Source organism: Suillus paluster (genome assembly GCF_016628075.1).
Source record: "Suillus paluster strain FC165 chromosome Unknown EDB91scaffold_25, whole genome shotgun sequence".
Lineage (NCBI taxonomy): Eukaryota > Fungi > Basidiomycota > Agaricomycetes > Boletales > Suillaceae > Suillus > Suillus paluster.
Window position 1 is genome coordinate 187028 of NW_024537585.1, and position 24459 is coordinate 211486.

Sequence of the window (24459 nt, forward strand, 5' to 3'; positions counted from 1 at the left end):
AGCCTTCCTCTTTCCTACATTCAATCTTTACTTTCCCAACACACGACAACTTTGATCCCCACCACCAGACCTCATCACTACACAGGCTCATCATGACTCGCACAGAACGCGCTGGCTTCCCTCGTGCCTTATTGAGGGATCGCTCTGAGTCCAAGTCTGGCCTTGACAAGTCCGTCCGCAAGAACGGCGGTGGCCAGCACAATTGGGGCAGCATCAATGATGAACGCTACCTTGAGGCCGCTGCACTCGCAGATGAAGAGGAAGAAGAGTTAGAGGAAGCCACCACAAATCAGCAACGCAACAATTGTACGTATTGGCTCCATCGTCATGCACCACGCTTATAACACGTTCTCCAGCCATTCCCAAGAAGCCCGTCCAGAAGCGGGCCAACTCTTTCACTGAGGAAGAAAGGCAGAGTGCTAGGCAGATCAGGAAGAACGTACTCAAGGCACAAGGTCAGTCACTGTGGAATTTGACGCATGCAACAGCCAATCGTTACTTTTTTTTGTCTATAGACATCGATTTGTCCACGATTGCGCGCACTTCTTCTGCTGCGTCCACATCTCCGCCCACCAGGTCGCCTCCGGTCGCTATCACTGGCAATGCGGAGGTACGTCATATCCCTCACAAATGATGCGGGACGGGGAACCTGACATCTGTGCCAGACTGCCAGCATAAAGTCCGCATGAACCGGATTTGTTTGCTTGCCATTTTACGATGTTCTTGACGATTTTCGTCGAACTTACCACAAAACAACATATCAAACATACTTGCTCTTGTAATTGTACCCCATTGTATCGTCACCATTAAATGTTGCAATCGTATTAGGTCAGAATGTACCCCCTTCAACCCTTTGACGTGTACATGTTACGTGTTCAAGCACCTGAGTCCTCCAAGATCTCTCATCCCAAATACGTCAGCGACGACATCCGTCATAAACTCTTCATAGGTCAATGACTCCCTGGCGTCTTCGAAATCTTTCAGAGTACCAGGGTCCCTCACGGACTCTCTGCCCATTGCCACCAGGACCATGGTCTCCAGCCCGAGTTCTACGGCCTCGAGCACATTCAAAGGCTGCCGCCTTAAACATAGCGCTACGTAAGAGGGCAACAGCCACTCCCGCACATCATGCTTCCGAGCCAGGACAACCCGCTGGATGGGATCAAGCGGTGGGAGGTACTCCAGTTCATGCAACGCTCTCGCACGGATCCGCTCCATTCCATAGCGGGTTGCAATCGACAGCAGTCTGACCCAGTCTTCCGCCGTTGAGAAGGGAGATGGTGTAAAGTTCCTGAGAGATAGGTAGCTGATATGAGTACGAGATACAGTGAGATTTGGGGGAGGCGTACCCATCGTAGAGGAATTTAAGCAAGCACTCAAACTCAGCGACTGTGACTTCAGGCAAGATGATCGGCCTGTCATCACTGTGTCCTTCAGGGCCGTCTTGTGTCGGAGGGCACACAAACATAGTGCGGAACACATCCGACTCGCGCTGCAAAAAAAAAGCGGTGTACACGGAATAACACCCCTTCTACCTGTTAGATCGAGATATCTTTTATTAGAAATTTTCGAAAAGTTATAAGCATAGATCACCTACAAGGAAGACAGACAATTCATCTTGCAAATAAAACTCGGAGTGTCTCGGTGCAGACGAAACGGACCTGAGCTTTGTGAAGAACGAGGTAATGCTTTTTACAGACTCGACCTGGGCTTGGGATCACGGATGACTGGGCGAGCAGTCCAGGAAGTCTTGTGTATGCTGAGGGCGAGCGTGAAGACCGGGAAACAGGCGAGCTAAACGATAACTGAGAAGCTGAGAGAGCGCTCGTTGGACGCGAGGCAAAGCCTTCTGATGATGGATACGGGACTGTCACTACTGTCTGCGGAAGGCGAGAAAGGTCTGGAGTGCTGTCAAGACTCCTCCAGCTCATGTTGATTGTTTTGGTGGTTGGGATAGTTGACCTTGCATTTGGGGAGAGGGGCGACTTGCTTATACCTTCAAGCTGCGGACACAGCACGATGCTATGATGAGGCATGCTCTGTACGCGTGCTTGGCCAATATCAGCGAACGTGGATCACGCAGCCTCATTGAAGCACACCGATATGGATCCAGATTGACCAGTGCATCATTGGAAGGAGTCGAGGCATTCTCAGGAGTCAGAAGCAAAAAGTAGCGGAGAAGATGTCTGATCAGAAATTGCATACTACCCGTGTCACAGTTCTTGCGTGGAAATAGCCATCAATTAATTTTTTTATCTCTGACCGTCCAGGCGTTTGACCACGAACTTTGAGGCTTTGAGGGAGGAGTCGATGCGAATGACTTTCCCGATAAGAGTGCTGCATGAAAATCTAGATAATTACTGCACATCGACGTGAAGATGATCGTGAATATGCTGGACTATCTGAACGTCTCACCGAAACTATATGATATATCGTATGCCACGAGGTCCCAAGAAGATGCCATACCGACCATATGTACCGCGGATATGGAGAGTGGCAGAGTCGCGGTTGAGGTGCCTGGTGCGCGGACTTACTTTAGCACTTGTCACGTGTTATTTGAAACTCACCTCCTATTTCTCGCAATTTACGCTCTTCGCCTGAAAGCTTTCGCGAGAAGAACATGAAAGCACCTGCAGGGCGGCGAATCGATGCTTTGTCCGAATCCACTCATTCAGAACATTCAGAAGTCTCTCCCGTTAACCTGAATCACCCAGGACCCCCCCGTTCGCTGGCTGCCCGAGGAACTTCTACAGGACGTGTTCTTGCTCACCGTCAACGGTCTGCCAGACTGTTCTAGTATTTTCTTTATTGGAGAAAATACTGTCTCGGCCAATTTTTCCAGCCCATCCCTACCCTTCACCCGGGTGTGTCGCCGTTGGAGAGTCATTTCACATGCAACGACGAGCATTTGGTCGCGCATCAAAGTTGCGCTTCCCGGGCGACTCGCTAAAGCATTCAAGCCATTCCTTCTGTCTCTGCTCCAGTCTTGGCTCACCCAGTCTGGCAGTCGCCCTCTCGCCCTCTCGCCCTCTACATCGAACGCTCCTCCTCCCCACACCGCCTCAGTGACGATAGTGGTTACATTACATCCCCACGAATGTTGCGTTCCGCACAGGTAGATCCTCCACTACTCGTGATCCTTTGTGTCGAGAGGAGGCGCTGGGAAACGGCATTTGGTGTGTCAAGCGCATACGAATGGATGGATAAGTTCGACACATCTCAGTTGAGAACCTTGGAGTGTAACTGGTCAACTTTCATCAGATTCAATGCACCGAATCTCCGTCGCCTACGCATCGACGATGAATGGCCGGTTGACATCATACCTGCAGCTGCTCTTACCTGCAAAAATTTACATCACCTCCATATCCACAGCGCTTCCCCCCAGTCCATATGCTCCACTTCAGAGATTTCCCCTCGTCTGGAGACCATCGTAGTGGATGGAATTGCATCAAGTTCTGGTGCTAGAGGTCATTCTGCAACGCATTCTTGCCTTGAATATGACTCTCCCCCTCGAAGTCGTGATAGGGACGATTTTGTCGAAGACTTCGTTTTCCCATGTTGCAGAAATTGACTGTGGTGGGGGAGTCAAGGAAAATGTTGATTGTCTTATGGCGGCGCTTGCAGCCACTGCATCTTGCAGCGTGCGAGTGGTAGACTTTCAGACGCCCGACGACGTTGACGTGGGTATCCTTGAGCAGTTGCTCTCAGTAGTGCAGGTTACTGTCCGTGGAGAATTGATATGCAGCGGATTGGCCACTACATAAATTGGAACTCGGGAGGGAAAAGGAAAAGGAAGTTCGTCGTGTATTTCGTTACTTCAAGTTATGCGTCGAGTCTGTGCAGAGAGGCATCTATTATCAGTGATTAATACTTTGTAACGGAGTCAGTACACGAAGATTATAGTCTTAAATCAAGATGTTCTATCACGCGACGGCAACCATGTTCACGAATCGCCGAGAAAACATTTGTATCGTGCTGTGGTGGTTACAGTCGGTGAGGGCCACCGCCCAGCCCCTCCACCAGCATCCACCGTTATATGCATTCGCTATGCAGTACATCAATAAATCAAACAAAGATACATTTGGGTGCCAAAGTATACACCCCTAAACGAAGGCCATCAAGCACACCTGCATCCATGCTCTCCGGAATATGATCAAGATCGAGATGCGGAAAAATGGCCTTGTCTAGTTCCATACAGTTCGTAAGTGCAGGAGGTAACGTGGACCACATAGCTACAGGGGTCACGATGAACGTCCTGTTGTAGTCACCAGCACTGATGGACGCAACGAAGTCATCTTGGGATGCCCCAGCCAGATCAGTGAAAGAAATTATGTCAGATGTGACATCTGAGTGACCACGTCAGTAATCATGCCTGCATAGAAGTAAGTGAAGCAACCTCGTCCGTCGACGCCGAGGAAGTGGAGTGGGGGTATGTACGTCTTCCAGTAGATGATGCTTGTACGCGTACCAAGGGAGGCATCAGCAACCACGGAATGGAGGTGGAATAGGGAGGGCACTACGCCTCCTTGATGCAAAATTCCAAATAGAACCGCAAGCACCAAGTTGAAGATGGAGCAGGATACCTATACATTTGTTAGCCCCATTGACCGACTACAATGTGTGAACATACCCAGAATGCCTTGCCAACACAGGCCAATCGTCCGGTGTTTGTTATTAAGACGATGATAGGCAGTAAAAGAGGCACCAAGAAGCGAGGCTCTTGGTGAGGTTGCATAGAAAGGACAGTCAACGACAAAATGATCATTTGTATGATTGCTGCGAGCGAATAACCCGTTAGCGGTTGCGAGTGCTACTGCATACGAGCCCTTACTCGGGCAAAGAATATCCACTTCAAATGATTTGCCATTCTTCTCGCCAAACGATGTGGTACAGTCCACGATCGCGCGCACCGCTAGCCAAAGGACCCAGGGGCCAAACAACATCGGAAGGTTCACAAAAACATGCAGCCAACGTGGATGGAGTCCATGTTCTGCCAGATTATGGGACGAAAAATTATACTTGAGGAAATTAACAGGTGTCACCACGAGATCGTCAAGGGTGCCTCGAAAATAGAGGGTATCCGCCACCAGAAATGCAGCACATACAACTGCTGCAGTGAAAAATGGTGGGACAACAAGGCGCAGCCACCTGGTTGCAGTTCCGGCACATGTAAATGTCCGAAGCGCCACCTGATACGCGATAGGTGCCCCGAATATCAAGAAGGTTGGGCGAGTGAATATACCGGTCACGAAGGTTATGGCTAGTAAATGGAGAAAATAACTCTGCCGATAAGTTAGGGATCAAGAACTTCGAGAAGTCGTGAACGGCACAAACTGACCTTCTCCACCGTCTTAACTGAGTTTATCTTACGCGAGAGCGCGAGGCTCAAAGCGACGAGCACCGCCTCGATAGAGTTCGAGAATGGTCGAACCTGGAACGTGTTTGTGATATGAGATGATGCCAAAAGTAGAAGACCTAGTCGTCGGTCACTTGGCGGGGATACTAAATTCATTAAGCTATAATCTGAGGCATGTTGAGCTTCATGAACTGCAGAGACGCATTCAGACGATATACCAAGAAGCCCAGATATGACCAAGAAGGCGAACCGTTCCAATCGAAAAAGCAACGCAGGCTGCACCCCCTGTGTCAAGTGTTTCTCTAAACAGGTCGTATGAGACATACGACGTAGTTCTAGCATAATTTTCTCACTGCTTAAGAAGAACTTAACAAACCAGACAGGGATTCCAGTTGTCGTAAATGCCGGTACTATGGAGCGGAGAGGAAGTGCCGTAGACCATTCCCAAGTACGGATGGTGTGATATGCTAGGAGGTCGCCTTGAATAATTCAGGCTCTATTGTTAGAGTAGCAAGAGGCTCACGAGGTTCAGACTCACCTGAGGTAACTTCTCCATTTTGCATGTGTTCATCTGGGTGAATGTACCCAGTTCCGAGAAGCGCAAAGCATATCCGTAGTATCCATAGACCGGCATAGATCCATTTGAACGTACGTTTTGCTAATACCACGTTTCAATAATGAAGGCTCATGAAAAATTCGTCGAGCACCTAACAAATCATGTAAAGCGATAGAGCCGGGGATGGCCAAATACTTGATCTCGGACCGTCCGTTGTCTTGAGTTCGGAATAGAAATGTCGCGACGCGCTGTCGGAGATCGAAATTCATCTTGCCTCGATCTTACTCAGTCTGATACCTGCGATGGTCTGTCTTTCGCCTCCCTTGCTGCAATTTGCTGCTAAACGCGTTTAATTATCTTCCATGCCCCCGTGCTGTCTTTTTATCACCGTTTTTATGCTCTGGTAATCCTTGCTACACGCAGGCTTCACTCCACTTCTGCTCGGAATGCAATAATTTGCTTTATCCAAAAGCCGACACTGGACGTCGCATCATGGTCTACGCCTGCAGAATATGTAATGAAGAGGAGATCGGCGAGAATAAGTGTGTCTATAGGAATGATTTGTTAACGGTCACCAAGTAAGTGCTTTATTTGCTTCAGCACTTTATTTCTGTACCATACTGACCTTCAAATCCAACAGGGAACAAGTAGGAATCACGACGGACCTTGGATCAGATCCTACATTGGTTCAGTTTACCTATCAGCATCATTTTATACCATCTCATCTGATTCTGTCAGGCACACTCAAATATTACATGTCCGCATTGCGGCCAAGACGAGTGCGCGATGTCGACAAAATTAGCTCGCCTTTACTGATATTGCCTTTCTACTCATCTCTAGCGCTGTCTTCTACCAGGACCAGTCGAAACGGAAGGAGACCCGGATGATTTTATTCTTCGTCTGTACCAAGTGCAACCACAGTTTTACAGATCCTTCGCTCCCGCAAGACAACCGACCTGACACTTGATGGTTATCATTTGCATCTATTTCGCGCAATTTGTAATTTACTTCCCTTCGTAATCTTAGCATTATCAAGCATCGTGACACTATAACAGGAGCCCAGGGGCAGTCTGTAAATATCCTACTGCCATGGTACGCCCTGGTGTGTCCCAATGGGTTACAATTCCATTGTTGACTATTTTGACCCTCTAACGATCATCGAGAAACGTTAGATAGAAAGACGGTGTCCGGTCCTTGCGGGCCCCCGCGCAATTTTCGTCTTCTGTACTCCATCATTTACCGCCATGCATTCTCGCGCTGTCATAAGTACCTGTACCCCCGTCCAACCTTTCTTGTACTAGGAGAGGAATATTCCGCAGCTCAGCGAAGGGACTAGCCTAAAATCGATTTAAGGGTATATTCGCTGAATTCTCTCGCCTTTGCTCTTACAAGTACGTCGATGACGGTAATATCTACTCAACACCCTCCATCATCTAGGCTGTTATGAAACGAGCATCGAGGAGCGATTACAGACCTCATTAATACTAGCCTACGATCACGAGGGGGCATTCACTGAATTGCGACAATTAATTGGGTCTGTATTCACTCCTTGCTCGTTTCATATCAAAGGTAATAATAACGTCTGCATTGGCTCCTCGTTGCTCGCTCATATCAGCTTGTACTAAGGTGTTGATGAGATAATACCGTCTTCAACTCTCAAATAAGTTGCGATAGGCGAGATTACAGTTTTCAAATCTGTCAGGTCGTAACCAAGTGCCCACCTTCGATCGCCACGGGTGTGATCTGCGTGTAGTGGAGCGTGTACATCATTGAAGAGACGTTACGTGTCCTTTTGACTTCTTTCATTTCCCCGCCAACTCTTTGACGCTGTTAGTAACACCCTGCATGCAAACATTGCTAGCAAGCGGCGGCGATAGACGTGAGCTGTCAATGTCAAACTCATAGCTGCGGCCTCCACGACTCGCCCGGTGCCCCACGGGAAGAACCAGACCAGTCGGCCGTGATTTGAACCTCAGGGACGGAGGTCACGGGAGGCTGTGAACTGAGAACGAAATCGGCTTGGCGGACATCAATTGTGCGGACATCAATTCCGGCGGGAAATACCAATTGTAAGACGATAAGACGTCATCTTTAGGGCATGCGCCCTTACGCGCCCCTTGATCTCCCAAGTGCTATGAGACGGGCTTGCCATTGGTAAGTAAGGGGTGTCATACATACGCCCAAGCCATGATGTTGGTATTAATACACCGCTACTTGGCAGCCCGAATGCTAAAACCATGAACTCGACAGGGCAAGGGACGGTAACGAGAACTCGAAGTCCCTAGGCTAGTGATTGATGAGTCCATCGTTAAGGGAAGGAGTAGCCTGTAAAGACCAGGGTTATAATAAGTATGCGATGTAGACGGAGGAGGCCTAGAATCCTGTGGCTAACTCAACCCGACAGGTACTTACATCATTCAAAAAACGCGCCAAGTTATGCCGGCATCAGAAAACTATCAGAAACGCGTGTGATGCATGCAGAAGAGTCTGCAGAATGACATGTCTGCCGCATCTACTGTAAAACGTTTCACAAGAATAGATTGCCGAATATCCGCCATCGCCTCGACATCGATATGTCTCGGTGTAAGTGCGCCACGGAGCTTGCCGCTTGCCAGAGTCAGGACCTGCCATGGAGCGTTCTATCTTGCCGGTATTTCTAGGATCTCTATAGGCTCCCTTGTACTCCTGGACGGGCATCATTGGCCTCCGGCTCTTACGAGCTCTTACGGCACGTTCGTCACTAAATCCCATTGATGAAAATTTTGAAGGAGATAGAACGCGCGTCCAGACCAAACGTTGCATGGGTAATTATTATTTGAATTTGAATTGAATAATATATGCTTACCGGTTATGCCATCGTGATCTGAGAGACGGGCCTAGTGTACGTTCACATTTGAAACTTTCTTCAGCCATAAGCGTGCGCTCGGCTACATACAGGCTTCTGTTAAAAACATTTGACCGGTTAGATGTCATGGTTGGGTGAAATGGCGGTGGGGAGGGTGTTCTTTTCATGTGTTCACTGTACACTTGTTCTATGTAGTTTTGTTATCTTGCAGTCTGACCCGATATCGGATCGCACGAAATTAGGAAGATTTTCGATTATGGAGATGCCGTTAGATCCTGGTCGGAGGTATTTAGCTGAATTCGGTAAGCGACGGTTCTTTTCATTCAACCATTCATCCTATTAGTTGCCCGCCCTATAAAATTCTCTCTCTATCAAACCAACCACTCCTTCACCAACTCTCCTTAAGTCTCCTTTGTCTTCTTGTCTGGTCCTTTCGTACCCTCGTACCCCTCTAGAAACAAAGTAGAACATAATGAAGTTCGCGTCTGTCCTTGCTCTGGCCGTAGCTGCTACTGTAGTAAGCGCTGAAACCAACGGCGAAAGAATGGCGCGTGGTCTCCCTCCCATGGCCCCCGCTCGTCGGGCTTCCCCTGTTGAACGTATGTATACCGTTTTCTGTAGGTCGACGCGCTCTAATCCATCCCAAAGGCGCCAAACGCACCTCTCCGTCGAGCACTGGCCAATGTAACACTGGTTCTGTCCAGTGTTGCGATTCCGTTGCAGAGTGTGGGAAGAGCGACACACTCGATGAGCTGTTGTCTCTGTTGAACGTCTTCGTCCCTGTCGGTACCTCTGTCGGTATGAGCTGCTCCCCCATTACCGCCGTCGGAACTGGCAGTGGCGCCAGCTGGTGAGTTTTTGCAGTGCATGTTTCATCATGCGAGAATTAAATTCCTCTACCATCAGCAACCAAGAACCCGTTTGCTGTGAGAACAACGAATACAACGGCCTCATAAACATTGGTTGCAGTCCCAGTACGTTTGTTCTCTGATATTCTCGTATCCATGCGCTTACGCTTGCAATAATTAGTCAACGTCTACCTATAAGGGAACAATCATTTCGCTCGGTGTTCGGCTCCATGCCTGCACACGTTCCACTCTTTTCTGTTCGAAGTCCATTAATGATACCTCCGCGGCTTTGAACTCTCTTCACCTTCACCAGGCAAATCCGCCTACGTTATTGTTTTGTTGCGTTGTTGTTGCTCCCTCGTGCAGATCGCTTATATGGCTACGCTGTTTATGTAATGGAGTGCTACATTCGACCTACTTTGACTAGTTTTTACCAACTGGACTGGTCAATTTCCAGACTACATAATTATTATCTTTTCTGCCGCTTCTGCTGATCGAAGGCGATCGTGAATCCTCGATCACGACAGGTGCTGACAGGTGTCAGTGATGAGTTGAAGCGTCCGCGTAACTTTTGAGTCGTTCCGTCGCTAAATTTGTGAGACACTTTGCCGACGAGACAGGCTGAACATGTCTCGAACCTCGATGTAAACGGAGGCACTTTGTTGACATGACAGGCCGAACATGTCCCGAACCTCGATGCAAATGGCAGAGTCACAGAAGTATTCTCATGCTCTAATCCTGTGCGGGTTGATGCCTGTTGGCGCGCGATTCATTGGTACCTAGTACCGTCATGCTCAAGCCGCGTCAGGTTAGCGCAATATAGCATAAACATAAGTTTTGTCTATTATGTATCTAGGTGTGTCATGATTGTCGCCTACGAGATTCTAACCTTCCTCAGCTAATTGAAAACTAAAGTTTTGTTGCAATGATACTAGTAAGTAGTACTGTTATGTAACGTACGTTGACGGAGTGGTCAGGCTAATTATGAGTGCTACAGACAATATCATCGATAATGGGCCACTGAATATTGTAAGAGATATACGAAGGCCTACGGCCTGGAATTTAAAGAAGTCTGAAGACTACAGAAGGACGTTCCATTTATTTCCTGAAACAGAACGTTCATGAATGCGTGACGCGCAGATCATCATAAAAAATTAAGAAGGTTTGTCTACCGGTACGCCGCTGACAGCATGTTCCTATCAACCGCGTGTTTCAAGTCTGATAATCTCCACTTGGTTCAGGCTTAGTGGAGAAGAGACGACCTTCATCATTCTGCCCAGGGGAGACTAGGAATGTACGTACTTAATTCATATTCATACACAACACCATGCTGCACTCAGGGCTGAAACGAGAAATATAGAATTGGACGCTCGGGCATGTCATTGCCGAAGGACAGTCGCATTGTAATTTGTCAATCGCCTTATAATGTAGCGGATGGCCGTCCATCATGATCTGACCTTACTGTATCTGATGATTTGGCGTCGGAACAGAACAAACCAGGTAAGAGATCCTACGTGAAACACTTTCGTGAGTTGACCGCACAGTCCAAAGTAACTCGAGTCCAAGTGGGGAACAGAAACAAGGTGCTGAGGCGCTAAGCTCAGCCAACTAGTACCTACTACGCGAGGTACCGTTCACGACACCGCCCGCTAAGCCTTCTTGTCACACTCGAAGATCCTCCTGGCACCATGGTCCTGCCACTGTGACCCGCCCGAGCGATGCAGGACGCGAGTTATTTATTGTTGGAAATGCAGCCTGACTCGGCAGGATGGCCCACCTCATACTCCCTTCCCCTTGTGCTGCTCCAGCTCTTGAAGCAATGCCTCACTCCCTGTTTCCAACGCACGAAGGTTACTTTAAAGTGAATAGTAACGAGCGGGACGGGACGCTGATAGAAAACAATATATCTACGACTCGTTAGCAATGTAAAGGAAAAATAACTGGGGCTTACATCTCAGTCTCTGAAGGAGCTGAGAATCGAGATGTTCGTACGAATGTAAACGGGTCTTTATGGTAAGTTAGCATAGAGATGAAAAATATACGTATCGTAGCAAACGAGACATTGCAATATGGACGAGCTGGAGCCGACGTCAAAGTGTCGCTCGCTCGAGCCCTTTTCGATTACGCTTGTATCCTACTCCTCGGCTGTCGTCACTGACTCGGACGTTTCGGACTCCAACATACTTGTCTGTGTTGTTACTTATCCGTCATTTATTCTGTGAAGACTCTTGTTCAGATTGTACCAGATCTCGCATAAAAGTCAGGGATGGCGAATACTTGGACAGTGCTGTTCCGTAGTAATAAGCATTTTTTATCTGTGTGGACAATTAACATCAACGTAGGTTCCCGCTGCAGGCGCGCAAGACATCAATACTGATGACTCGAGCGAAATTTCCTCAAATCAACGATCTCAAACTCTTCTGAGTAGGTACCATCTTCAGAATGGCGCATCATTGAGCGGAAGTAAGTGCATGCGACACGGGCTTGTTAAGAATTTCGCATCCTCACCAAACCAATTACAGGCGATCAATGAGATAACATCACCTTGCTGTGCAAATTGATGCAACGCCAATGCCGTCAACTGCTTAATGGATTCAGTGTACTATTGTGTTTTATATCGGGTTTGCATCAGAATGCTACCTTATCGATTTTTTTGCATCCTGCTGAGAACTCAGTGGGAAGAGGAAGGGGTACATTGGGAGACTCGACATGAGGTGTGTGCTCGAGGTGGGGGGTGTTGGCACCGGGGTAGGAAGTGAGTTATCTGAGACAGCCTGTTCGTGTTTCAGAGTTTGGACCTACATACTCATCCAATTTCACATGTCTGACTCTTCCGGTGTCATGCCGTAAGAATGTGAGTGGTGTTATATCTAGCTCGAACGCGCATCAGTTATACGTCCACCGCATTCGCAGAATCGCCGCTCTGTCGCCAAATCCCTCGGACATGACCCTAGTCTCAAGTGATCCCAGTTGATGGCCACAAATCAATTCATATCGCATTCTCAGCTATTTTGTAGGTGCGTAGAGAGTCAGTCGGATGGCGTCGGTGATGAGTCTCGATCTAATATTAACTTTGATTTCACAGTTGCCGCCTCTGCTGCGGTGGTATACGACTGGGGTAAGCAAGATAGTGTTAAAGAATTATTGATATCCTTATGGTATCACCAGCGCTAACTTTCGGACAAGAGGTGGGTTGATTCATTTCCGAACCGGCCGACTAATTAAGCATAGTTTTATAGGTTGAACTAGTCTGGGTGAGCAGCGTCCCATATAAGAACTTTAGAAGAAGAAGATATCAATATAACTTGTTCGGCGCAGAGGCAACGTTGGTCCATCATGACTGTTTTATTTCTTGGTGTGCGCACCCAATGTTATAAGCGAAGTTGGCAAGTTGTACTGACTGAAAAATACTCTAGATGCGCTATGGTGGAATACCATATATCGTGTATGTTCGGTGGCTAACAATTTGTTGCTGCGCTAATAAGCCATCTCTCATGATCAGCGTCTTCATACTACGTATGTCTCCTCACATACTATGTTGTTCGTTTCCTCTCACAGGCGGCATATAGAGAGTCTTCCGTCAGTCTCGGTGACAGATGATGTGAGTATCCTGCGCTGATACTACCATTCTCCTCCAATTGACTGCACTCCTATGTAGGGGTGAGTGAGATCGACCAACGTGTTGCTTCAATATACTAATTCAAACAGCTGTGAGTTTGTTTGGAGTATTTGGTCTTCCTAGGCTCGTTACTGATTATGTTTTTCAGGCAATATTATGAATATCACACTATGTTGGATGTCTGCAGTTGTAAATGCCATGTTGGGCGGTGAGCTAGTCAGTTGCAATACCTCAGTGATACTGGATTGACGAAAACATCATGCAAGTCATCATGATCGCTCGGCTACATGCCATGTATCAACGATCCAGAAAGATACTTGTCTTTCTCGTTGTAATCTTCCTAGCTCTCACAATCGCCAGCACGGTGATTGTCGTAAAACAGAGCAGCTATATTTCAGGGGGTAAGCTTTAATTATGAATAAAATTATAAGCACATCAGGCTCATGAGATGAATAATAGAGGAGCTCGTCCTCTCCGGCACCTATCAGTGCATCTACCAGGGAAGCAACAGGGTTCAGGCTGCGGAGACTTGGATACTCGGCACAATATGGGAGGTCCTCGCATTGTGTCTTGCAGTCTGGATTGTTGTAAAACACTTCCGTGAATTGCCACGTTCATCGACCAGACGGACCGTCGGGGACTGCTTCACAGTGTTAATAAAATCTCATGTGGTTTACTTTGCATGGTGAGCTCGTAATTTAAGGAATGTCGATACCCTTTTCCACTGAAGTTTTCGACGTGCTAGCTTTGCTGCTGTTTCTTGCTTCAACCTCGGTTCTTCCTCTCCAGCAATTTTGGTACGTGCGTTTCACTCATATGTGCATGCAACCATTATTCATCACTTCCATAGGACTCGTCTTCTGTGGGAACCGATATTTATTATGGTGCTCTCCAAATTTTCTCGCTCGTGCAGATGTTTGTACTCGGACCACGCCTCATCCTGAGCGTTCGAGAGTATCATGCTAAGCTCCAAGTCATGACTGACTACGACACAATAACGAACATGACTCCAATTGCTTTCCAAGAGAACATATATGTTTCAACTGGTGGTCGTGTGTAACAACTCGGGTACTGTGCAGGAAGTACGAGGATTTTGTTCGACTTCGTCGTACTAGTACTTATCTGATGTCCCGAAGTTTCAATCGAATAGCAAAATAGGTATGGGCAGAATATCATGTCGCATTACTACTGCGACTAGCTGCCCACCTACTTGTACTTGCGCCAAGTTAAAATTACGCGGAACACCGCGCAATCCCTTGGTGCTCGGTTCACAATACGGGTACACAATACGGGTTATTGGGCTTTCCACTGCTCGACACTGGCGAGTCGCGACCAACTTGTCGCGTATCGGAGACCGGTGATCGGACACGATAAGCCCCTTACTTTTATGCTGGGTCGAGATACTCCTCTACCTAAAGTCGCGATAGGCAACACATATCTCCGATGACACTTTGTTCATGGTTCTTACTGGATCTGAATACTAGTTTCTTCAACTCCGACAACCGTTTCAGTCTTTCTTCGTGCACGACAGGCCTTTGGTGCCCTGGGGCATCATACAAATACACTTGCAGCATTCGGAGTTTGCATTCTTGTCGGCTTGCCTTATCACCGTGGGGAATGAGTCGAACACCGATGAGACGATTCATCCGCTGCGGCGATGCATTTCTCCGGATTTCACAATGCGATATCAATGGTGTGATAGATGCTTTGTGTTTCTGGTTTTTACGATGACCGGGGGAGATTGGACTGCAAACGTGGGGCGAGAACTAGCCAAACTATAGACGAAGGAGACAGTCGTCATTTCTATATTATGCGGGAGCATCGCACACCGTTGGGGAAGATCATATGTTGCGCAAGAAGACTCGGTTGGAGTAGCAGATCGTATTGGTTCATGCAGGTGTCTAATTTGAGACTCGTTGTATCTATCCCCATACCAAAACAGCGTGTATAAGAATTATCAGTTGGATTATGACGACTATAACCCAACAGAAAATTCATATATACGCTGTGTCGATGGGCACTACAAACTACACTGGCAGATAACAATTGGATGTCGCATGTACACAAGAATTTCTCTATCCAAACCACTGGCAAACCCTGCAAATCATATCTGCTTCAAATATGAGCCTGTAAGTACTGCAGAGCGAACGAGCCAGCGGATAACTGACGCACTCATCTCGCTCTACCCGAATTGACGGGAGGAAACTGTCGGTCTATTTGTTGATCCAAGATGTCGGCCATCTCCAGAAGCGCTTGCTGTATTTCGAGCATGTTCTTCCCAGCCTTCCTCAAGTACAACAATGCCTCTGCTGTGGCGGCGGAGGCGTCTTTTATCTCATTGAGCTCGTCCCTTGCCTTGTGCACTGTCTTTCGCGCGGTCTCAAGGGTTTCATTTGCTTGGTTCAACGAAACACGCTGGAGCACACCAATTAGGAATGGCGAACGACCTGAAAAGCGAACAAGTTTACAAGTGGTGGTGCAGATGATGCTGCACGCTTTGCAGCCTCTTCTTTCCGCATCAAGATAGATCCTAAGAGTGTCGACCAAACAAGGAGTGTGCAAATATAGGTGACGATATCGACGACGATGTTCCGCCCCGCCGGTGGATAGTACGTTGTAGCATCGATGGCACACCTCCACACGTGCCAGAGAGTCGACCACAATGGAGAGAGAAGAGTGAATAGATGTCCAAACATGGCGAGCGCGTGATAAAGGATGTAGAGCGTCACAAACATTATTGATACTGCGTGGTCGTGCAAGAGGACAAGATTCTCGTCTGTTTGGAATTCCAACGTTTTCGCATGTTATAGATGTCTTGCATATTATATTTGTGAAAAGCCCACGGCAGCGATGACATTGGCAGGCTGGCAGCTAGGAGAAACAAAGGACAATCTGAGACCTTCAGCGGTATAGTGAACCTTAAGTTGGAACTGCATAGTATACCCGGCAATCTCCGGATGGCTTGCCTCGCCTAAGTCTATTCAGCAAAGTCAATCCTCACCGCGCCGCCCAACGTCAAGATGCCCAAAGGTCAGAATCCATGTCATTTACGAGTGCCAAAGGCTGACCGTTCATACTAGTTTACAAGCCCGGAAAAGTGCTTCCATCATACGTGTCACCGATGTCATTGTGATTCTAACTCTCTCGTATGATTTAGGTCGCCATCGTCCTGCAGGGCCGCCAGGCAGGCAAGAAGGTCGTCGTTATTAAACAACTCGATGAGGGAACCAAGGAACGGCCATACCCCCACGCTATCGTTGCTGGCATCGAACGCTACCCACGAAAAGTTACGCGGACTATGGGCGCCAAGAAGCTGCAGCGGAGAAGCCGCGTTAAGCCTTTCATCAAGGTGAGCACCATGGACTACGACATGGAGACACGAGCCGACATTTAGCGTATGTCTTAGGTGATTAACTACTCGCATCTGTTCCCCACGCGTTATGCTCTGGAGTTGGAGAGCTTGAAGGGTTCCGTGGCTGCTGAGACCTTCAAGGAGCCATCACAACGGGAGGATGCACGGAAGAACATCAAAAAGTTGCTTGAGGAGCGTTACCAGACTGGAAAGAACAAGTGGTTCTTCCAGCCCCTTCGCGTATGTCCCTTCATGATGCCCGCTGCGTATAGAGCTGACTGCCTGCGACATAGTTCTGATCGCTTCTTTTCATATCTGTGGTGCTTGGGAGACGACATAGCAAAACTACATGTACACCACATGTCCCTACATGACGCATGCTTTTTATGCACCATTGCATGATATTTCTACCTGCACGCAACACTTACCGGTATATCGGTGTGACTATCGTAACTCGCGGGCTTTCGCAAGTCACGCCAGTCGCTAGCTATTCACATGCACACCATGGTCATTGTTTGTCCTGAATGCAACTTGTTTGCCGAGTAGCCTTTGTGCGATTCAGTTTTGGTCAGACTTTGTGAACAGAATGTTGTTCGCACAGAGTGCAGCTATATGTTACACTAGTTGCCACTTCTTATGAGGTTCTTTGTTTGTTTTTTCGTGATTCGAGTGTGTAGTCGCAAATCTGAGCTTGAGAAAGTGAGCGTTGGGTGAAAGTAAGAAACTGCCGAACGCGTCCATCGGATTATCATCGTGCTTTGTGTCCCATCTGCCGCTTGTTTCATCCTTGTTCTACACCGTACATCCCAAGCCGTGCACCACCTGCACCACCTGTTTTCTTCTGCCAGTGTCAAGGTCGGGATCGCGTGTAATCGACTTGCATCTTCCGGGAGTCAGGTGAGGTGAGTGACTACTTACTCTGTCTTGTTCAACTACCCAACCTCGGACTACCTCCTGCTTTATAGCTCACAAAAAGCGTGCAAATATGTCACTCTTCTCCGGAAATGCCTTCAGTAACACGAACGCCCAGCAACAGCCTGGGCAAACAACGAGTAACACAAATGCCCAGCAGCAGCCGGGGCAGACAACTGGTGCCCAAATCCCAAGCATATTCGGCACTGCAACCCCCCAGCAGCAGCCTGGGCAGGCAACGGGCGGCAGTATATTCGGTAATGCCTCCAACCAGCCATCTACGTCCGGCACAACCCTCTTCGGAACACCTAGTACGGCGACGAGCACTACTGCAGGGGCGGGTGGCGGGGGCTTGTTTGGGAATACCACGACGCTGCAACAACCTGCAGGGACCAGTGCGACTGGGAATACCAGCACTCAGCAACAACAGCCACTTGCACCTGGTAGTTTGTTTGGTAATACCACAACTACCCAGCAGCCCGCCCCAAATAATATATTTGGGGGTACGAACACGAACACGCAGCCGCAAACGCAACCTGCGGCAACAGGTGTGTTCGGGAACACGTCGAATCAACCTGCTGGAAACCTGTTTGGGAATGCAGGTGCCCAGCAGCAACCACCGCAGAGTACCAGTCTCTTCGGAAATACCACGACCCAGCAGCAGCAGCAGCAACCACAGAGTGGCAGTCTCTTCGGAAATACTACGACCCAGCAGCCCGCTACTGGTACTAGTGGGCTGTTTGGAACGTCGACGACTCAGCCAACCACTGGCGGAAACCTGTTTGGCGGTGCTACCACCCAAGCACCAGCTTCAGGTGGGAGTACTCAACAACAGCAACCTGCAACCGGTAGTCTGTTTGGTAACACGGCAACTACCCAGCCGCCCGCTACGGGCGGTATGTTTGGGGGTACAAACACGCAGTCGCAACCTGCGGGAACAAGTCTGTTTGGGAACGCGACCACTCAACCTCAACCTGCTGGAAGCTTGTTTGGGAATGCAGGCACCCAGCAGCAGCCGCAACCACAGCAGGGTGGTAGTCTCTTCGGAAGTACTACGATTCAACAGCAGCAGCAACCACAGAGTAGTAATCTCTTCGGAAATACTACGACTCAACAGCCCGCAACTGGTACCGGCGGGTTGTTTGGAACGTCGACGACTCAGCCAAATGCTGGCGGAAACACATTTGGCGGTACCAGTACGCAAGCGCCAGCGTCAGGGGGACTGTTTGGTAGCACGACCACCCAGGCTCAAGCTCCAGCTACTGGAGGAGGCCTCTTTGGCAGTACGACGGCGAGCTCAAACCCGTTATTTGGGAATAAAAATCCAGCGAATATCTTTGGTACTGCGCCGACCACCACCTCGACCACCCCATCCCTATTTGGTCAATCCGTGCAACCTATCGCTACCCCTTCGCTATTCAGCCAGTCCCAGCAGCAGAAACCAGCAGGCTCCCTGTTTGGCTCGACGAACCAACCTGCACAGAGCACTACCACTGGAGCGCTTTTTGGCAGTACGCTAGGTTTACCAGCAGCCAACTCCCTTCTCGCATCACGAAGCACTGCACCTGCACAACAACAAGATCCTCAGTCACAATATGCAGCGCTTGAGCAAAAAATTCAGGCAATTGTACAAGCCTGGGATCCAGCTTCGCCAGGATGTCGCTTTCAGGTTGGTCGCATGCAATTTATAGTTATCGTGAGCTTACCCATCAGACAGCATTATTTCTATAATCTCGTTCCGCCAGCACAAGTGAGCGCTTTTGGCAGGCCTGCGAATGCCACGAACGAGGAACTTTGGCAACGCGCGGTGCGCGATAACCCTGATCCCAGTTGGTATGGTCAACGACTCATCCGCCAATCAACGTGCTCACGTTTTCTCTAGCATGGTGCCTGTTCTGGCAGTCGGTTTTGATGATCTACGTCAGCGTGTAGATGGACAATCGAGGCAAGCCACGGAGCAGCAGAAAGGTTTGATGGTTTGTAGCGATTTCTCACACCTCAAAAGCCCCCTTGATTGATTGTATTTCAGGAGCTGAAGAAACGACTGGAATCATTATCTGCAAAACACAACGACAGCAACGCATCTCGTTTGCAACGCGCAAAGTCGATCCAATCTCAAATACAACACCGCCTGCTGTGCCTGATCCAGCACATGCATTTGATGTTACCTACTGTCCGCTCCACGGCCATACGTCCCGAAGAAGAAGCGCTGCGGGTGGCGCTCGAAGAGATCGAAGAAGAGATCAAAAGACCAGGTGGGATGAGTAAGATGCGAGGCAAGTTGAATGAGCTGTGGGCGCTTGTAGGCGCTGTTAACGCCGCCCGCGAAAGAGGCAGAAAAGTGGGACTTGACGGTACTTCTGAATGGACGGTCGTCGACGAAGAGGGCCTCAAGCAGATCGCTCAGGTTGGGTTTTTCACCTATGAATTCTGAGAGTCGAATCTGACATGCACACTGCAGATCTTGTCCAATCAGCAAGCTGGTTTGCAGCACCTGACGAAGGTGTTGCAGCACGATCTGAGGGATCTGGAAGTGATATATGGAAAAGAAAGCTGATCGGGAGCTCCAAGATTCGTTCGAGGATGCTGCTTTGAATTGTGATGCTGCTGCTTCACATTATTTTTGTAATTGATACAATACGAGTCTAGACAAGAGCGTGCGAGTCGGCCACGGCCACACTTTGGTCTGTTTTGTACATAAGGAGCCTTTCATTCCGATCCGTGTTACTGTTAGTTACAAATTCAATCGTGAACGGATGTTCCTCCTCCTGTAGCGCTCAGGATCCTTCATTCTACCACCAAACACCCTCTCAGCGCTCATAGAACATCCAAAAATGCGTTACCGCACCCTCGAGATTCGGTGGCATGATTCAAAGCCAATATCTACTTGCGACTTTCAACCTGTCCCGTTCAAAAAGGCGCGTCCAACGCAGGAGAAGAATTTTGCTGCGCAGTCATATAGGCTGGCTACAGGAGGCGAGGACAACCATGTCAGAGTGAGTGAGCTCGCACGGACACGTCCAACGCGCTGACCGACACGGACTCTAAAAGATATGGATGGTGCATCCGAACATTCTCCCGTCGTCTCTAGCAGAAGGTGCAGATGGTGCTGCACCACGACCTGCTCGGGTGGAATATCTTGCAACACTTAGCAGACACTCGGCTGCTGTGAATGTTGTTCGGTTTTCTCCTAACGGTACGCGTTTTGCACACGCGCTTCGTACTTTATTAACGCGATTTTAGGGGAGTTCATTGCATCTGCTGGAGATGGTATGAATCTAAAATACTTTGTCAATTGTATTTGACGCGAATTTATTGAAAGACGGCATGATCATCATTTGGGCACCTACCAGCACGCCGCAGGCCGCCACGTATGGCAGTGATCTGAGCGCAGATGAATTGCAATATGAAAAGGAGTACTGGAAGCCGCGTACGACATTCAGGTAAGATTACTTTCATGCGTGTTTCAAGATCAAGGTAGAATAAAAACTGGGACAGGTGCACGACGATGCAGGTGTATGACCTTGCCTGGAGTCCAACTGGGGAGTACATTTTAGCCGGTAGCACGGACAACTGTGCGCGCGTATTCTCTCCCAATGACGGTGAGTTCTTGCGTTATTGTTGTGAGGAATACAGGCTCATTGACTTAGGCAAATGCGTTTATGAGATCGCTGAGCATAATCACTATGTTCAAGGCGTAGCATGGGACCCGCTCAACGAATACATTGCCACGCAGAGCAGTGACCGTTCGATGCACGTGTATCGGATCTCGACCAAGCAGGGCACGTTCGAGGCTCATGCTGTGGGCAAGAACACACGAATGTCTTACCCCCACAATCACAGTCGCACCCCTAGCTCGCATAGCCATTCAAGGTCCTACAGACACGAGTCTGCTGCTAGTGATGTGGAGTCTACTGTCAGTGACCAGCACAAAGAGGATGTTCTTTTCTCTGGTAACTACGCCCCTCCGACGCCGACTGCGTCAGTAGTCAGCACTCCATCTACATCGATGTTTCCTCCTCCGCCGATTGAGAGATCTTCTTCGAGACGGTCTTCATTCAGTGGATCTAATGCACCCGGCTCTCCTGCGCATCATGCGCGATATGGAAGGTCCCCCTCACCTATGCCACCCCTTCCTGCAATCCGTGCACTTCCTTCGCCCACATGGTCGACCATCAAGCTCTACGGAGATGAAAGTTTCACGAACTTCTTCCGCCGTTTAACGTTCAGCCCTGATGGTGGCCTCTTGCTAACTCCTGCAGGGCAATTCGAGGACCCCAGCATCATCACTAACAAACCCAAGGCTGAGGAAACTCCCACTCGCGGGCGTAAATCCAAGCTTGCGATTACTACAAGTGAAATGAACCCTTCATCGGCGTCATCGGTGTTCATTTACTCAAGGGCGAACTTTGCCCGTCCTCCTATTGCCCAGTTACCTGGACATAAGAAGGCTAGCGTGGCTGTCAAGTTCTCTCCTGTGCTGTATGAATTGAGACAAGATATACTTGGCGTAGACGGTCATAACGAGCCCAAGACAGGAACACTGGAGAAAGGCAGGGATGGGTCTATTTCTGTTGATATCTGTGGGCCTTCCACGGCACCTGCAACTCACAAGGATGCATTGGCACCGTCTCCGAAGGTGGAAAGGAACTTACCCCTACATGTCGAAGCGCCTACACCTCGTGTTGTGGCTCCCGAATCAGTTATCCCTCCATCGTCGATGAAGCCTCCCACGCCATCGCCATCAAAGCCCTCTACCCCAGCAGTTACGCCACCCAACACTGGATCCGTGTTTGCGTTGCCTTACCGCATGCTGTATGCTGTTCTGACAATGGATGCCGTTGCTATCTATGACACCCAACAATCTGGTCCTGTCTGTATGCTTACGAAATTGCACTATGATGAATTTACGGATGCGTCGTGGTACGTCCTTTCTTTTTCCGCCGCTGGTGTCCATATTAAACTACTGGATAGGTCTCCTGATGGACAGTGCCTTATACTCTCGTCGCGAGATGGATACTGCACGATCGTGATCTTTGATGAAATTTTACCTGCATATCACACACAACAATATGCATTACAACTGCAGTCCATCGCGCAACACAATTTTGTGCCCCTCACATACATGATGACGCCCTCGTCTTCCTCAGTTCCATTACCTGCGATTGCAACACCTACCGTTCCCGCAAAGAGGACCGAGCCACCTCTCACACCCGCTGCTAGCATTGACGACAATGCCACAGGCCGTAGTGCACCGGAAGTCACGCCAAAGTCGGTGCAGCCCCCGAAGAAAAAACGCCGTCTAGTGTTGACGAAGGTTGGGGATCTCGATCCATGAGGGATGGTTTGTGTCCCTCAGCATTCTTATTGCGTAACGTTTCAACGAGCCTATACATTATGGATTTTTAGTGATTTTTTTCTTGGCTTTCTTGTTCACTCCCCATTGGGCTTTTTATGGAGTATTCACCTCGTGCTTCTTCAATCAGACCATGTATTGAGGGTTCGATGTGTATGATGATGATAATGAATGTAACGATGAACGTAGCAATACATTTCCTGGTAACATGACGATAACTCATTGCGCTGTTGCCTTCCTCCTGCCAACCTGGGCCTGGAAACCGCTCTTGATCGCATTGACTGACCGACGTGAGCCACAGGACTCGCAGGACATGAAGAAAATACGATTCTCCTTTGTGAGGAGCGTATCGGGTGATTTACATGTTTTGCATGTCACATACTCGACTTGAATAATATCAGCACTGCGCAGAAAAAGTGTAGATGCTGTTAAGCTTACCGATATAACGACGTAATACGTTCTCGACTTGTTTAGGTTGGAAACGACCTTTGATGACCAAACGCCCTGAACCGTCCACCGAACCGGTGGTACCCATTTCAGCGAAGAGAAATTGAATGACGTGCTCTGGTTGTCTGTGCATCCGCTTGCAGATATCTGCGACGTTTGCAAAGATCGATTTGCGAACACCTTCACGGAGGATTTGGGGTGGTGCGATGGTGTATCGTTTACCGGTGGAAGTGAGTAATGATGGGTTTGCGGCATGGAGCGAGGCGTAAAATCGTGTCAGGAGCTGATGTACGTTAATATGGGGAAGGAAGGTATGACTGCAAATGCACAAACCTCTGGGTAAGTATAGTCTCGGTCGCTCCCAAGCCATGGCTCTGTGCCAGAGTCAATGCCTGCAGGTGCTTCGCTGCGCGCGAATGGGTCATCCCCGAGATCTGCTTCATCTACGTCATTGAGGTGCTCTCCATCGTCAACTTCAGCCTCATCAGCATCATCTTTTGCCTTTGCCTCATTGAGCTCCTTCTCGAAGTCTTCCATTGCCTTCTTCTTCGTGGACTTCTTTTTCTTCTTGATGTCAGAGAAGTCAAGATCTTCGGTAGCAGCAGGGGCAGGTGCAGCAGCTGGAGTCGATGCTCCTGAACCATCTTCGGGCTGATAACGCGCCCAATGTAAAAATCGCAAAAGATGGTCTCAGAATGAGACACTCACGAGGTCCATAGGAATGTCCTTCTTCTTCTTTTTCTTCTTGAGGCCCTCTGGAAACATGGCCTTGAAGTCATCGTCTTCCTTGACTTCATCGACAACATCAACGCTCTCTGCTGCGCCATTTTGACTTCGCTTCATTTGCTCATGGAGGGTGGTAGGGCCGAGGTCGACGACATCTCCGTTGGTAGTTGTGTTCTCGATGATAGTTGGTGCAGGTGTAGTAGGATCTGCTTCAGGACCTAGCGGGTCCTCAGTGAAAGCTACGGCCTTCTTCTTGCGTTTCTTGAGCGAGGGATCGAACAATGGTTGTTCTGCTGCCATGGTGGTCGATGTCTAAGATGTGCTTGCTCGTTGATAAGTACGATGAGCAAGATTATGACTCTAGTGATGCCGAGATCAGACTCGATCGGCAGGTTGTATTTAAGCTCCGCTCGGATATCGCCGGAAGTCGGTGAAGCTGTTG

General features: G+C 48.9%; 11 protein-coding genes across 11 annotated transcripts; 7 read left to right on the forward strand and 4 right to left on the reverse strand.

The window, feature by feature from the left end:
* Nucleotides 1-92: 92 nt before the first annotated feature.
* EDB91DRAFT_1082007 (uncharacterized protein) lies at nucleotides 93-689 on the forward strand (the record flags this gene model as incomplete). The annotated part of the gene is made up of 4 exons (XM_041315445.1): nucleotides 93-306; nucleotides 357-455; nucleotides 516-610; nucleotides 666-689. The coding sequence occupies 4 exons, from the start codon at nucleotides 93-95 to the stop codon at nucleotides 687-689; spliced, it is 432 nt and encodes a 143-aa protein (XP_041177261.1).
* Nucleotides 690-867: 178 nt separating this feature from the next.
* On the reverse strand, nucleotides 868-1931 carry EDB91DRAFT_1248339 (uncharacterized protein; the record flags this gene model as incomplete). The annotated part of the gene is made up of 3 exons (XM_041322924.1): nucleotides 868-1291; nucleotides 1350-1492; nucleotides 1662-1931. The coding sequence occupies 3 exons, from the start codon at nucleotides 1929-1931 to the stop codon at nucleotides 868-870; spliced, it is 837 nt and encodes a 278-aa protein (XP_041177262.1).
* Nucleotides 1932-3598: 1667 nt separating this feature from the next.
* EDB91DRAFT_1132523 (glycosyltransferase family 22 protein) lies at nucleotides 3599-6178 on the reverse strand. The gene is made up of 9 exons (XM_041318689.1): nucleotides 6069-6178; nucleotides 5895-6014; nucleotides 5710-5835; nucleotides 5575-5658; nucleotides 5339-5523; nucleotides 4832-5282; nucleotides 4631-4776; nucleotides 4397-4583; nucleotides 3599-4346 (listed from the first exon to the last, which is right to left on the reverse strand). The coding sequence occupies exons 1-9, from the start codon at nucleotides 6073-6075 to the stop codon at nucleotides 4066-4068; spliced, it is 1587 nt and encodes a 528-aa protein (XP_041177263.1). The 5' UTR covers nucleotides 6076-6178; the 3' UTR covers nucleotides 3599-4065.
* A 36-nt stretch (nucleotides 6179-6214) lies between these two features.
* On the forward strand, nucleotides 6215-6879 carry EDB91DRAFT_1237285 (uncharacterized protein; the record flags this gene model as incomplete). The annotated part of the gene is made up of 5 exons (XM_041321566.1): nucleotides 6215-6217; nucleotides 6336-6490; nucleotides 6553-6598; nucleotides 6651-6691; nucleotides 6753-6879. 5 exons carry the CDS (start codon nucleotides 6215-6217, stop codon nucleotides 6877-6879), a joined length of 372 nt encoding a protein of 123 aa, XP_041177264.1.
* A 2119-nt stretch (nucleotides 6880-8998) lies between these two features.
* EDB91DRAFT_1132550 (hydrophobin) lies at nucleotides 8999-10093 on the forward strand. Its single transcript, XM_041318690.1, has 4 exons — nucleotides 8999-9356; nucleotides 9406-9607; nucleotides 9664-9731; nucleotides 9787-10093. The coding sequence occupies exons 1-4, from the start codon at nucleotides 9230-9232 to the stop codon at nucleotides 9801-9803; spliced, it is 414 nt and encodes a 137-aa protein (XP_041177265.1). The 5' UTR covers nucleotides 8999-9229; the 3' UTR covers nucleotides 9804-10093.
* Nucleotides 10094-12475: 2382 nt separating this feature from the next.
* On the forward strand, nucleotides 12476-14693 carry EDB91DRAFT_1347029 (uncharacterized protein). The gene is made up of 13 exons (XM_041325906.1): nucleotides 12476-12633; nucleotides 12691-12723; nucleotides 12774-12793; nucleotides 12845-12859; nucleotides 12924-12962; nucleotides 13022-13121; nucleotides 13175-13210; nucleotides 13373-13432; nucleotides 13491-13625; nucleotides 13684-13909; nucleotides 13970-14021; nucleotides 14075-14306; nucleotides 14361-14693. The coding sequence occupies exons 1-12, from the start codon at nucleotides 12579-12581 to the stop codon at nucleotides 14282-14284; spliced, it is 981 nt and encodes a 326-aa protein (XP_041177266.1). The 5' UTR covers nucleotides 12476-12578; the 3' UTR covers nucleotides 14285-14306; nucleotides 14361-14693.
* A 365-nt stretch (nucleotides 14694-15058) lies between these two features.
* EDB91DRAFT_1132566 (uncharacterized protein) lies at nucleotides 15059-16100 on the reverse strand. The gene is made up of 3 exons (XM_041318691.1): nucleotides 15693-16100; nucleotides 15397-15639; nucleotides 15059-15334 (listed from the first exon to the last, which is right to left on the reverse strand). The coding sequence occupies exons 1-2, from the start codon at nucleotides 15957-15959 to the stop codon at nucleotides 15397-15399; spliced, it is 510 nt and encodes a 169-aa protein (XP_041177267.1). The 5' UTR covers nucleotides 15960-16100; the 3' UTR covers nucleotides 15059-15334.
* A 45-nt stretch (nucleotides 16101-16145) lies between these two features.
* EDB91DRAFT_1132570 (60s ribosomal protein l27) lies at nucleotides 16146-17247 on the forward strand. Its single transcript, XM_041318692.1, has 5 exons — nucleotides 16146-16254; nucleotides 16305-16321; nucleotides 16382-16573; nucleotides 16631-16816; nucleotides 16870-17247. Exons 1-5 carry the CDS (start codon nucleotides 16245-16247, stop codon nucleotides 16873-16875), a joined length of 411 nt encoding a protein of 136 aa, XP_041177268.1. The 5' UTR covers nucleotides 16146-16244; the 3' UTR covers nucleotides 16876-17247.
* EDB91DRAFT_1132573 (nucleoporin complex subunit 54-domain-containing protein) lies at nucleotides 17240-20191 on the forward strand. The gene is made up of 6 exons (XM_041318693.1): nucleotides 17240-17478; nucleotides 17542-19157; nucleotides 19206-19321; nucleotides 19371-19464; nucleotides 19518-19895; nucleotides 19950-20191. Exons 2-6 carry the CDS (start codon nucleotides 17562-17564, stop codon nucleotides 20043-20045), a joined length of 2280 nt encoding a protein of 759 aa, XP_041177269.1. The 5' UTR covers nucleotides 17240-17478; nucleotides 17542-17561; the 3' UTR covers nucleotides 20046-20191.
* Nucleotides 20192-22960, forward strand: EDB91DRAFT_1132577 (WD40-repeat-containing domain protein). Its single transcript, XM_041318694.1, has 7 exons — nucleotides 20192-20484; nucleotides 20540-20684; nucleotides 20732-20758; nucleotides 20811-20931; nucleotides 20987-21090; nucleotides 21139-22411; nucleotides 22463-22960. The coding sequence occupies exons 1-7, from the start codon at nucleotides 20323-20325 to the stop codon at nucleotides 22824-22826; spliced, it is 2196 nt and encodes a 731-aa protein (XP_041177270.1). The 5' UTR covers nucleotides 20192-20322; the 3' UTR covers nucleotides 22827-22960.
* Nucleotides 22961-24448, reverse strand: EDB91DRAFT_1132578 (eukaryotic translation initiation factor 2 beta). Its single transcript, XM_041318695.1, has 4 exons — nucleotides 24000-24448; nucleotides 23625-23942; nucleotides 23283-23574; nucleotides 22961-23230 (listed from the first exon to the last, which is right to left on the reverse strand). Exons 1-4 carry the CDS (start codon nucleotides 24315-24317, stop codon nucleotides 23064-23066), a joined length of 1095 nt encoding a protein of 364 aa, XP_041177271.1. The 5' UTR covers nucleotides 24318-24448; the 3' UTR covers nucleotides 22961-23063.
* Nucleotides 24449-24459: the final 11 nt, after the last annotated feature.

Coding starts and splice junctions, on each gene's coding strand:
- EDB91DRAFT_1132523 (XM_041318689.1), bottom strand. Junction 5,836..5,894: donor AAATGGAGAAGTTACCTCAG/GTGAGTCTGAAC, acceptor GAATTATTCAAG/GCGACCTCCTAGCATATCAC. Junction 4,777..4,831: donor AGTGGATATTCTTTGCCCGA/GTAAGGGCTCGT, acceptor ATTCGCTCGCAG/CAATCATACAAATGATCATT.
- EDB91DRAFT_1132550 (XM_041318690.1), top strand. CDS start 9,230: ATGAAGTTCGCGTCTGTCCTTGCTCTGGCCGTAGCTGCTACTGTAGTA. Junction 9,357..9,405: donor TCGGGCTTCCCCTGTTGAAC/GTATGTATACCG, acceptor TCCATCCCAAAG/GCGCCAAACGCACCTCTCCG. Junction 9,608..9,663: donor ACTGGCAGTGGCGCCAGCTG/GTGAGTTTTTGC, acceptor CTCTACCATCAG/CAACCAAGAACCCGTTTGCT.
- EDB91DRAFT_1347029 (XM_041325906.1), top strand. CDS start 12,579: ATGGCCACAAATCAATTCATATCGCATTCTCAGCTATTTTGTAGGTGC. Junction 13,122..13,174: donor GATCAGCGTCTTCATACTAC/GTATGTCTCCTC, acceptor GGCGGCATATAG/AGAGTCTTCCGTCAGTCTCG. Junction 14,022..14,074: donor CTTCCTCTCCAGCAATTTTG/GTACGTGCGTTT, acceptor TCACTTCCATAG/GACTCGTCTTCTGTGGGAAC.
- EDB91DRAFT_1132566 (XM_041318691.1), bottom strand. CDS start 15,959: ATGTTTGTGACGCTCTACATCCTTTATCACGCGCTCGCCATGTTTGGA. Junction 15,640..15,692: donor CATCATCTGCACCACCACTT/GTAAACTTGTTC, acceptor GGTGTGCTCCAG/CGTGTTTCGTTGAACCAAGC.
- EDB91DRAFT_1132570 (XM_041318692.1), top strand. Junction 16,574..16,630: donor GCGTTAAGCCTTTCATCAAG/GTGAGCACCATG, acceptor CGTATGTCTTAG/GTGATTAACTACTCGCATCT.
- EDB91DRAFT_1132573 (XM_041318693.1), top strand. CDS start 17,562: ATGTCACTCTTCTCCGGAAATGCCTTCAGTAACACGAACGCCCAGCAA. Junction 19,158..19,205: donor CGCCAGGATGTCGCTTTCAG/GTTGGTCGCATG, acceptor CCCATCAGACAG/CATTATTTCTATAATCTCGT. Junction 19,465..19,517: donor AGCAGCAGAAAGGTTTGATG/GTTTGTAGCGAT, acceptor ATTGTATTTCAG/GAGCTGAAGAAACGACTGGA.
- EDB91DRAFT_1132577 (XM_041318694.1), top strand. CDS start 20,323: ATGCGTTACCGCACCCTCGAGATTCGGTGGCATGATTCAAAGCCAATA. Junction 20,759..20,810: donor CATTGCATCTGCTGGAGATG/GTATGAATCTAA, acceptor ATTTATTGAAAG/ACGGCATGATCATCATTTGG. Junction 22,412..22,462: donor GAATTTACGGATGCGTCGTG/GTACGTCCTTTC, acceptor ACTACTGGATAG/GTCTCCTGATGGACAGTGCC.
- EDB91DRAFT_1132578 (XM_041318695.1), bottom strand. CDS start 24,317: ATGGCAGCAGAACAACCATTGTTCGATCCCTCGCTCAAGAAACGCAAG. Junction 23,943..23,999: donor AGGACATTCCTATGGACCTC/GTGAGTGTCTCA, acceptor GCGCGTTATCAG/CCCGAAGATGGTTCAGGAGC. Junction 23,231..23,282: donor CGTATTACGTCGTTATATCG/GTAAGCTTAACA, acceptor ATATTATTCAAG/TCGAGTATGTGACATGCAAA.